This window comes from Physcomitrium patens, chromosome 1 (assembly GCF_059467195.1).
Source record: "Physcomitrium patens ecotype Gransden chromosome 1, ASM5946719v1, whole genome shotgun sequence".
In the NCBI taxonomy this organism is placed as follows: domain Eukaryota; kingdom Viridiplantae; phylum Streptophyta; class Bryopsida; order Funariales; family Funariaceae; genus Physcomitrium; species Physcomitrium patens.
In genome coordinates, this window is record NC_143410.1 from 11,586,570 (window position 1) to 11,598,080 (window position 11,511).

An 11,511-nucleotide genomic window follows, 5' to 3' on the forward strand; every position below is an offset into this window, starting at 1 on the left:
CTTTGGAATTGGGTACACAGGGCTCCGTATCCCCTAATCACGTGTATAGGGAACGATACCCGGCACCACTGGTAAAGATACCACCGTGAATGGGGGTTGAGGGCATAAGCTAACACGTGCCGGGTAAAGATGGTCATGGGCATGCAGAATGTGGCACGATGGTAAGGAGCCAGTTGGAATGAACTCCTGATGGATGGATGTTCGTTCATCCAAAGTGGCCTGGAACGGTATCTTTGTGGGTGTTGATGGTTGTTTCAACTGAACCTTCGTGAGCACAACGTGGAATTCATTTAGAAAAATTGCGACAACAAAATTGTGAGTAATATTTAAGGTACAGTGATTGAGATTCTTTCACTTATCTTAGAAATCAAAATTCAAGATATATATATATATATATATATATATATATGTTTTGAATGTTGATTGTTATAGATTTAAATTTGCTCAACTAAATATTTACACATTAAATAATTTTGATAGGTTCAAGATTATATCATGAATATTATTGTTAAATATTTTTGAGCTCATGACGTCATTTTTAAAGTTAAACTAAACTTTGCAATATATATGACACTTTTAAAAAATAAATAAATTAATAAATTATTATTTTTGTTAATAAGAAATAGACACATCTACAACAATAAATGATGTATTATTTACTTAAAATAAAAATTTAAGGTCGTGTATGTGAATTATGTTTTTTTTTTTTTTTTTTTTTTTTTTGTATTAAAGACAAATTATGTTAATATGACTAATACAACAAAATCAAATCTTTAACCATCTCTTTATTATTACATATATATATATATATATATATATATATATATATGTAGAGATATTTTCTTCTTAATTAAAAGAAGTTAGAAGAAAAAATCATTCTTTAAAACCTTTGATGCTGAGTCATTGCTCTTTAAAGTTACCATACTTTTACCAAAATACAATTAAATTAACTATTATCCTTTTATTGCAACATGAAACTATCTTCTAATATAGAAACTTCACCTTTATGCAATAAGAAATTACACTATATATAGGAAAATATTAAGATGATCCACCCATTTACTAAATTGATCCACCCTATTGTGGGGATAGATAGGGGTCAGGATGAAGAAGGTTGGGAATATAGGGAGTATGGCTTAGAAACAATATATACATATATATATATATATATATATATATATAATTATTTTCTCTTTGATAGGATGATAGTATGATTTTATATTAACAAATACAAAAATATTATAAAATTTATAAATGAAAAAATACAAAAATAATATAAATTTATTGATAGGATGATAGTATGATTTTTTCATTTTTGTATTTATGAACAAATAAATATATTTTCACATAGAGATATACATTTCAAAATAGAGAATTTTAATTTTGGCAACTTCTTTATAAAAAAAAGTTATGTCACCAAACTTTAAAAAAAATTGATAAATATAATCCTCCTATTGCAACTCAATACAATTATAGGGAATAAAACTAAATATCTTATTCATTTATTAAAAAAAACTTCTCTTTAAACATTATTTATTGATTTTATCTAAAGCTTCACATTACTTTATTTTTATAGCCATTGTCTTTTCAAAATTATAATATATATACATGTATTTTTAGGTGCCAATATTAAAAAAGAAAAATAAAAAATTATATTTTTTTATTATAAAATATTTAGAATTACCAATAAAATATTTTAAGATCTTAAATATAGAATTCTATAATTAGTTTTCTTTGTTGTTCTTATCAATCATAAGGGTGTTTGTGTAAATAAATGTATTTGTTTTTGTTTTAACTTTTACATTCAAAATACAAATTTATTTTCTAGAAATATATTAATGGTCATTAAGATGGTTTTTTGTTTGAAAAGTTAGAGTATTATTTAATGTTACAGTTTCAATTTATTAAAAAATCTAAGTGCAACATTCATCCTATTCTGTTAAAGAATTATTATTATTATTACTAGATATTGTATGATCACCTGGATGAAAGTGATTAAATAATTGAATTAATATTTAATATGGATTCTATACTTATGTCATTCTTACTTTTTAACTCCAGGAATATTTACCAAAATGAAAATAATTACAATTTTTAGGTAAATTGTTTTCTTTCTACGAAAAGTATTACTATTATCCAGAATCGGATGAATGTTGCACGGTGGATGGATGAATAACTGGCGGCATTCGAATGGATGGGGGAATGAGAAGGAAGAAAAGGGCATCGACCTCAGGACAAGGAAAAAGCGTTGGAGGAGGAGGAGAATTCCCCAGCCTCCACGCCAGTTCCGGACGGAACCGTCATAACCCCACGCCCATTCCAGGCAGATTGTGGAGGCCCTACACGCCGGCACATAAAGAAACGAAATGGGGTTTGTGGTGCGAGAAAACACAACCTGTTGTTCCGCGTGATTGCCCAATCATGTAGGATTCTTCGTGGTTTTGTTCGGAAATTAGGGCACATCTTCCCTGCCCAGACTGGAAAAAGTCCAGCCTCATTATCCTTGAGGTGACCAGTGTATTTACTGATTGGCAGAATCGGAATGGGGGAGAGTGTATACTGTACCGGGGGAGGACTGTACAGTGAGGTAGATGGGCACAGTGGAAAAAATGGTGTGACTTGATTGAGATAGGAGTAGAGAGTTCCTCTTTTTCCTGCTTTTCGAGCTTGTATCAATACCGGGATGCGTCGTTAAACATTGTTTAAATCCCAATGGTAGATCGATTCTCTACAGTACATTTTATCGGTATACATGAAAAACTACATCGTTTTTATGATACTGGCATACTCTGTAGACTAATCGGATAGTTCCTACGTATCCTTTTCTTTTTCTTTCTTTCTTTACGTCCTTTTCTCGGATTGGCAGCGTTGTAATCAGATATCAACTGGAAATTGTTTTTGAGGTGAGTGTCGTGCATAAAATTGTGTGCTGGGATATGGCAATTCTGTGTCCCAGCGATATGAAGCTATGCAGTGCGCGGAGAATGAGAATGTTGGCAAATGATATCATAATCACGAAGCAATATAATCATGTTGCGGTGAAGAATTTTCCCAGTGTCGCCCACCACACTTTCGGAGGTCGGATTCCTTTGAGCAACGTACGATACATGAGCACGAGGATGTGAAGCCCAGAATCACTGCGAAAACACGGAGAGAGAGAGAGTCAGAGAGAAAGAAACCAGACACATTCACAAACAATATGGGTGCATGAGTGGGTCTGGCTACCTGCTTTCCAACAACGAACAACCATGTCACAGATGAGAAAAGACCTCGCAATCGCGGAACACTGGTAAGGAGAATGGGTTTCTTCGATGGGTCACATGCGCTTAGCAGAACGAGAAAGAAATGAAGACAGGGAGAGTGAGAGATTGGGGTAGAGGGAGATGCGAAGGAGTGAGAGCGGGCGTCATTATTAGGGGAGCGACAGATCCCTGGGCGTGGGAACCGGAGGATCCGGTGAGGCTGGTCGGAGCAGCCCCATTTAATAACCAGGAGGGTTAAAGGCAGGCGGAGCATATGTGATTTTCCCCGTTCCGAGGCATCCGGGCTCGTCCACTGGCAATCCTCCGCCTTTTTCCACTTTCTTCGCTCGCTCTGTCTCTCTCCCTTCTCGCTGTTGGCTGTCTCGTGGCTTCTCTCTCTCACATGCCATTGCCGTCTCGCCAATTCCTTCCGATCTTTCCTTTGTTGTTTTCATCGTAGTACTGTAGATTTGATTCCTCTGTTCCTCAAGCAACCAGCCATCTGCTGTTCGCTCAACTCTAGAAACAGGTAGTTCTCCTTAAATATTTGCAGTTCTGGGTTGCACGGTCTGGTTGAATGTCGGTGCTTTTGATCTGTTCTGTAATTGCCGTGGGTCCAAGAGAAGAATGTAGTTGGTTTCGAGAAGCGAGGATTTGGTGTAGCTCACGAGTGGAGGAGTGGGGGGGAGGGGTGAGTGTGCATGTGTAGGGTTTGTAATTGGTGCGGGGTGGATTTGAGGGTCAGGTCTTCAGAGTTTGAGGTTGGAGTGGAAGGGTAAGGAAAAGCTGCGTGGTGGCAACGGGCGGATATCAGAATCAGAGGGAGCTTACCTGTGTATGGCGTGGACTGTGGTCCTTTGAGCGGAGCAGGCGCCACCTTGCTCAGAAGACACTAAGAACCGCTTGCGGGCAAGCGTGCTATTTTGCAAGTCTTGAAGCAGTTCTACTTCAACGACTCTCCTGTGGTGTTAGGACGTGGAGGGTCCGCGACACTTCATCTCAATTGATCTGCATGTTCCATGCTTAGAAGTACGACAGACTCAGTTTCAAGACCTTAAGGTCTTATTGTACTGAAGTAACTGCGCCCAAGTAATGTAATGAGCTTCTCATGTTCGAAGTGTTGAGAGATATTGTTGAATTCTTGTCTCCAACTTGCGGCCACCTATTTTGAGCTAATATTTCTTCTCTACATCACAATTGTAGTCTACCTGTGCTTTTAGTCAAGGCTGAGCATAACCATATTGGAGAATGCTGCCAATCCTGCTTTCTCTTGTCTTGAGAAAGCTCCAAACCAGTGCTGTAACCTCAGCTAGAAGCTAAGACAAGCCTTGTAGTTTTTATACGTGGATTGGTACTGAAGACGACTAACTTCAGGTACGTGGAAGGATTTAATTGAGTTTCTCCCGTCGTAAAACCCGGAGACTGTTTCGGCCTCTTCAGAGTAGCGGGATCGTCATAGATCGAAATTAGTCTTAGGCACTGTGGCCTCCCTGCTCTTTGTTTTCACTTGTCTCAGATTCAGGCACTAGTCCGTGTAGTGATAATTTACTTGAACAAGTCGGAAGAAGTTTCACGGATCCAGTCGAAGCGAATTCCGGAGGAGTTGTAGTTGGCAGTCAGATATAGCTCCTCAGAGCTGAAAGCAAAAGCAAAAGAAAAAACAGAAAAGAAAAAGAAAAAGAAATCACACCAACAACAAAAAGAAATGTACAAGTCTTAGCTTTTATGAACCTGCGTGGCGCAGAAACACGAGGCTCCCTCTACTGGCATTGTTTTCTAACAGCTATTTGAACCAGGATAGTTAAACGTCTACACCAATCTTCCCACTCAACGAAAAAAGGATTGTCGTCTGGTTCCAGTGCGGCTACTGCAAGGAGTTTGGTACTCAATCTTTGGCCGCCAACCTCAGCGATAAGGGTGTAACTACTACATAACTGATGCGGAGTCTCTATGGACTTATTGGAGGAAGCGAAGTTGAGGGGCTGATATGTGTCGTGAGTGCTAGAGGTGGAGGGGAGCCACGCTATGGAATCTCTGGTTTCCCATAAAATAGATTACACGCCGATGCCAATCACTGCTACCTTCGCTGGCCTTCATGAGTTCAGTAAGTTGAAGCTATTGAGTAGCACTGGAAACGGGGTCACCACTATGGACGAACCATTGCTGTTAGAAGCGCCAAGTGTAAAAGCCAAGGCCAAGGTCATTAGATACAGAGAATGTAACAGAAACCATGCCATTACAACTGGTGGATACGTTGTGGATGGCTGCGGTGAATTCATGCCTGGTGGGGAGGAAGGCACGGTTGCAGCCCTCAGATGCGCAGCTTGTGACTGTCACAGGAATTTCCACAGGAAAGAAACTGAAGGAGAGACTAGCTGCGATTGCAAATACATCAATCGGAATGATCCAAGGAAGCGAGGGATGATGGTTCCAGGTGCACCGTCTCAGCCTGGTGGTCCTCAGCAGTTAGCGCTTCTTTCCCCAGCGCCGATCATGGGCCGGGTCACACCCGCGCCTTACATGCTAGCCCATGGACTAGTTGACTCGGACGATGGCGATGGTGGCTTGAGCGGATCGCCGTCCACCATGAAGAAGAGATTCAGAACAAAGTTCACTAATGAACAGAAGGAGAAAATGGGTGTATTTGCAGAAAAGTTAGGCTGGAAGATTCAGAAGCACGACGAGGCAGCCGTGCAAGAGTTTTGTGCTGAAGTGGGTGTAAAGCGCCATGTTCTGAAGGTGTGGATGCACAACAACAAGAACACCATCGGAAAGAAACCTGCATGAATCCTGTTAATTTTATTTAACAACCAGGCTTATTGTTTACTTCTGCTTCTTCTCAGTACCTGGTCCACTATTCAATGCAAGGCCGCCAATGTCGAATAACCGGGAAATCAGCTACACTAGAGGAGGCAGCTTGACACTTGTACGCTGATCTACCAAATAAGGTTTTGTACCTGATTTTTTAGTTCAATTAGATCAACATCGTAGAATGGGTGAAGCGTAGCTCTCAACAAGAAAGCGAGGCGTGTGAAGCAGTGGGAAACAATATGACGCTAAGGAAATGTTAGAAGCCTCTCCACGAGTTGGTCAATTGTACAGCTTTCAGGTACTACTACTCTTTCTGTATAGTACAGTGACGGTGTTCAATGCGAGAGTACAAAAAGAAAGTGGAGGGAATGGAACGATTGTAGCCTGAACGAGAGATTGGTATCCCTAGCTCCTAAATTTATTTTCATAACCGCAGGACTTCCTCTCTCTATTTGGACAGATAAGCTCCTTGCCGCTAATGTACCGAGTCTGGAAGTCTATGGTATTAATGCATTTCATTTTTCTTTTTAAATCACGGCGTTGTAGGCCTGAAATTGGTCGTAAATGGTCATGTATCAGAGGGTTAAGTACGTGGTTTCCATCGCTCCCAAGTCCAACTTATACTACAGGAATTCCTCATTCCAATTCGTAATGTTTTGATTGGTGTTCTTCATGTCAAATAAATTTACAACTATATATCTTGAATAGTGCTGGATGTTGATCAGATCGTATCACCTTTTCGGATGCTAATGGAAATGAAAGAACTATTCGACGGTATATGGATGGACTTTCCTGCCCAGATCCTAAATGCGCAGCAGCGCGTCGTCCCAGTTACCTTTCACTTAATCGAATCAGATTGTCTGCAGATGTCCAGATTGGTCTATCAATATTAAACATGCAGCACAAGAAAGCGAGATTTGCATTGAAGCATTTCGATTTCACGTAGTTCTACCGCAAACTAAATCCACAGCAGCAGTTTCGCTAGCTGTCGGTGAGCTCTACGGTGATCGAGTTCACGGTCAGTGTCCAAGGTACTACACGTTCTCTGCTGGGCACGTTGCTACATCGCATAACAAATCGACTGCCGATTTGTGACATTGCTCTAGGTTCGGGAAAGGACTCAAGAAACGAACTCATGAAACAGTCAGCATCTCTTGGTACATGCCCATTCAGCTGATCTCATTTTTCGACCGCCAATGTACTGTTTACGCCGTCGATAATGATGCTCTATCGCTAATTACGACACTTTTCTGATTTGAGCTACTACTCAATGGTGACATCAGGCAGATGATCGGACGTTGACAGTGGAAACTGTAGCAGAATGTCACTGCAACTCGTTCAATGTTCACTACATTATGCATGCATTCGAAATCTGGCATGGGTTGGAGCTTGCGTACTGCCAGTAAAAGTAATCTTATCTCAAAGACTTCGACCTGGCATGTCCACTCTATGCTAGAAGATCTGTTTACGGACGTAGAGATTGCGATGTGAGACCATGATGGGCTCTGAACTGAACGTCCGTAAACTGCTCTGCATGAATCAGAATGTATTTTGGATGTCACCTTCGGGCAGGTGTTGTAATAAGGACCGGTTTCAAGAGGAGCAATGAGGGCTTACCACTATGATTAGACCCACTTAAACGGCCCATGGAATTCCAATAACAGGTATCATGCATTTCGGGGGGCAAATGTGCAGGATATTGTTTCCCATGCATAACCGTCTGTGGACGCTGCATCGGGAGTTTTCCTTCCCAAAAAATTACTGACTGACTTTTGGAAGTTTAGTGAGGTTATTCTGTCAAAGTTTTAAAAGTGAAATAACTTACAATGAATGTGGGCATGTAGATTTACAATATACTTCAATTGGACGCGATTTCATTCGTGATTGTATCACTCGTCTTCAAAAACTATCAGTGACATTGCACTCCCTATACATATAAGGAACAGCGATCACTATCACTGCATGTACTGGAACAGTTTCAGATGTGCTTAGAACTGTTCGAGGGTTGGCAAAATCCTACACACTCACCCTTTTTGGTTCTTCGACTGTGAGTCTTCATGCACTGGTTCTACGTGCGGCTTGAAATCCGAACTCCAGTTACCGAGTTTCCCATTGAAAACTTCTGACTTGAAGTGATGGTGAGAAATCATGTATATTTGTAGTTTTGGGTTAGGCGTTGCATGCGTAGATTTAAGGATGTGAAACAGCACCACAAGACTAACACGTTCCGTTTGTCAGAACAGGTAGAGCGCAAGAATGGTCGAAACGCTCGAGACCGGCAGGTTCTTCAGCCAGCCACTCCACAATATCACATGAATCTAGTTCAAACCCATTTGATGCAATATACTTTTTTCCCCCCATGACCAAGTTACTACCCACTTAAAATATTTCTCCCAAGTACATGCAGACATGATAACTTGAGTTGTTGGGCACTTCAGCCCATGCCGCGACCTACTCATTTCATCGTTTCCAACGGTCGAATAAGACCCTGAAAGGCTGATCAACTGGTTGACTTTGCACCGGCGCAGGATTCAAGAGTCTCACCGACTGCAAGCACTGTGAAAGATATTCAGGCCATAAGGCAGCTTGAGACCACGGTGCACCCAGAGCGATGCTCTTTCATGGTGCCACCGACATGATGACGCAGTTGATGCCAAATGACACCTCAGTGGACTGTGGATCTTGGTATCTTTCCCCAACAAGCAGTGCATGGAGTTCTTGAGAGTTGTGTGTGTGGATCTGCGCCCAGCAGTTGTTGGCAGATTTGTTGAGGGTTAATCAATGGCTGATTGATTCAAGGTCGCCAGTTGGTGCAACCAGACGGACTCTAAGCGCGAGGATCGCCACCAACCGCCACCTAATAGGAGACGTCTGTCAGAGAATGAGACTAGTAGAACATCGTGCGAGCACATTTACGGTACATAGCAGGGGCGTCGTTACAATGCTGGAAAAACATCTTACAACCTCCGGCCATCCTTATCAGATCAAATCTCGAGTGAACGTCCTCTTCCACGAACCCGATATGCAATTTGGATGTTAATTATCCTGCTCCTCATCTGCAAGTGGTTTTTTGAGTATGAATCCTGACGTCAATCTCCCGGCTTGCTGTTGGGAGATTGCAGCCTTTCAACGCTTGCAGATATGTCCGGCCTCCCTTGTCCTTTGATTCCTGTGACCTTCCTGCAACGGTGTGTCAGTACCATAGCAGCAGCAACTTCATAGCTCGGTCGCATGCTGTCAAAAGCTTATGCTCCCAGGAGGTTAAAATGAATTACCAAGTTGTGTGATTTTTCTAGAGTTTCCCACATGACTGTGTAACCATTTTCCAGGTTTCATCTCAAGATTGCAGGGACTCCCCACAGAACAGTTGAACGATTCCATGTGCACAACCCCCTCCCTTTTGTTATGTGTTCATTCAAGGTCTTACGTATTTCAGCTGTAGACGTAAGTACTGTTAACATAAAGGAGGATTGTACTTCGAATCAAACACAGGAAACATTAAGAACCTTTATTGGCGGGATCAATTGCTGCACATATCAGTAACCAGAGTTTTGTTTATTGTACTCCGAACCCGAAGTGTCCATCACCTTCAACATCGCCCCACGATCTGCACGTAAGTAAAAGCGGAGTTCTTAATGGGGTCGATTAGTTTTTATTAATAAGTGCTAAATATCATTAGACCCGATTAGATACAATCCGCCAAACGGCACCCTCTTCTTACCCATTCCGCTTTGAAGCACATGTGTGCAACTTTTTTCAACTGCAAGGAGAGCTGGCGGGGATTTCGAAGATCCTGAGCGAAGTGTTTCCTTAGTTTAACCTAACACAGACCGAACCAGCATGAACCGGTTTGATTCTGCAGAGGTACGCATTTGGTTGAGAGCTGAAGTCGTGCGCCGACAGCGTACGTATATTTCTTCACCCAACTAGTGCAGCAATTTACAGAGAGGGCTTGAATACAGCAGAAACAAGCGGCCGTATCCCTTCAAAGAACGGGAATGTTGCAACCCTTCCTCACGATTTGTAGACATATTAAGGCAATCACGGAAGGGAAAAACCTTCACAACTTCCCCGGGTTCAGAGGAATCCACCCACTTGCGTTAATGGGGGCCATTGCTGACCCACATGGAGGGAAATATGGCTGGATTCGTCACCGCAATCCTGTGTGCGTTCCTCCACATTGACCTGTTCCCCGTGCAATGATACCTAAGTATATGATTCACCACAGTTTCCCAACGCTACTGGAGTCCATGAAGGCACTAAGATGGATCATACGCCATTGCTAGCAGAATACATGTCACCAGGTCGCAGGCCATAATAGCCACCAGGTCACAGGCGAGGCGTATTGACCTGCATATGTGGTAATCTGAGACCCTGATTCAGCAGGCTTTGGCTTGTTCATCATCCTGGGCCTCTCCCCAGCCACCTGCAACTGAAAGTCGGACGATAAGCATGTTTTGTCCTTGCTGGTTCTGCTGTTTCTGCTGCTGCTGCTGCTGCTGCAAGGAATCATCACTTGAGAGCATTGGCAGATGCAATTCATCAGGTTGCAGGCAGAGGCAGACTGACCATGAATGCTCTAGTTAAGTATTCGGTGATGACGTTACCAGATGGTTGAACTCCACCACCACTACCAGCAGTAGCATCAGCAGCAGCGATGGGGCTTGAGTGTACACACACCCAACTTAGCAAGCAGCCTTGTTGATGAGCTCCTCATCAATTTCCTCGTCTTGCTTGCCATCTGGGACAACTGCCTGTAAACTGCCTTTTACTTCATTTCTGATGCATGCCGCATATGTCACCATTAATGCCCTTGGCTGGACGGACCCCAGACTCACTGCCAACCCTATACATTAATTCGTTGCATTGAATATCCCCAAGGTTGTAAGATTCTTGAAACATGATAAGATAATGTACATGCAGAAACCTTTGAGTTTTAAAATCTTCAAATTTTGTATGTTAGTTATTAAAAATTGAACTAAAATCAAAAAGGAAATTTCCAAAAACTGAAAGAAATCGAATTTACTCGTTTTCAAACGAATTACGTGGTCAAAATGACCATGGCCGCCTGTGCAACGTCATCATTCGCGTACTCTCGGAATTTGGAGTTAGATCTTATCCTTTTAAAAAACTCTTCAAAACCCCATCTAAAGACCAGTTATCTCCTCCAATTTGAACGGGATTGCGGGTCAAATCCGCTCTAAAATGATCTTAGAAGTTTTTCGTCCCACCCTGAGACAGGTCTCTAATGTGTAATTGTTCTGGTTCAACATCCTTATCTGCCAAAACGTCTTCATCTACTTCCTAATGGCGTTTGCAAAGTCCCATAAATGGTTTGCATGTTAGTTCTGAAGTTGCACATTCAAGTCATAACTTTCAACAAGTTGGCACAATCATTGCACAGCCTCAACAGAATTAAGCACAAAACTTTGTTCAGCTGCATAAATGATCAGTGCCA

The 11,511-nt window shown here is 41.8% G+C and overlaps 1 protein-coding gene and 2 long non-coding RNA genes across 4 annotated transcripts; 1 reads left to right on the forward strand and 2 right to left on the reverse strand.

Moving 5' to 3' along the window:
- Positions 1-2,676: 2,676 nt before the first annotated feature.
- LOC112290786 (uncharacterized) lies at positions 2,677-3,374 on the reverse strand. Its single transcript, XR_002972261.3, has 2 exons — positions 3,226-3,374; positions 2,677-3,137 (listed from the first exon to the last, which is right to left on the reverse strand). It is a non-coding gene; the product is annotated as an uncharacterized LOC112290786 (long non-coding RNA).
- Positions 3,299-7,981, forward strand: LOC112290771 (zinc-finger homeodomain protein 2). Of its 2 annotated transcripts, XR_012217441.2 has the most exons (3): positions 4,943-6,351; positions 6,779-7,717; positions 7,898-7,981. XR_012217441.2 is itself a non-coding variant. In XM_024537439.3 (2 exons), exon 2 carries the CDS (start codon positions 5,268-5,270, stop codon positions 6,027-6,029), a length of 762 nt encoding a protein of 253 aa, XP_024393207.1. In that variant the 5' UTR covers positions 3,299-3,771; positions 3,988-5,267; the 3' UTR covers positions 6,030-6,585. The 2 variants fall into 2 exon arrangements, 1 of the variants encoding a protein (XP_024393207.1); XM_024537439.3 differs by lacking the exons at positions 6,779-7,717; positions 7,898-7,981 and adding an exon at positions 3,299-3,771 and having other exon boundaries at positions 3,988-6,585.
- A 1,137-nt stretch (positions 7,982-9,118) lies between these two features.
- Positions 9,119-9,906, reverse strand: LOC149989873 (uncharacterized). The gene is made up of 3 exons (XR_016502727.1): positions 9,775-9,906; positions 9,560-9,660; positions 9,119-9,222 (listed from the first exon to the last, which is right to left on the reverse strand). It is a non-coding gene; the product is annotated as an uncharacterized LOC149989873 (long non-coding RNA).
- Between the last annotated feature and the right edge of the window lie 1,605 nt (positions 9,907-11,511).

Excerpts from the sequence above, each read along its gene's own strand:
- LOC112290771 (XM_024537439.3), top strand. The coding sequence starts at position 5,268 with ATGGAATCTCTGGTTTCCCATAAAATAGATTACACGCCGATGCCAATC.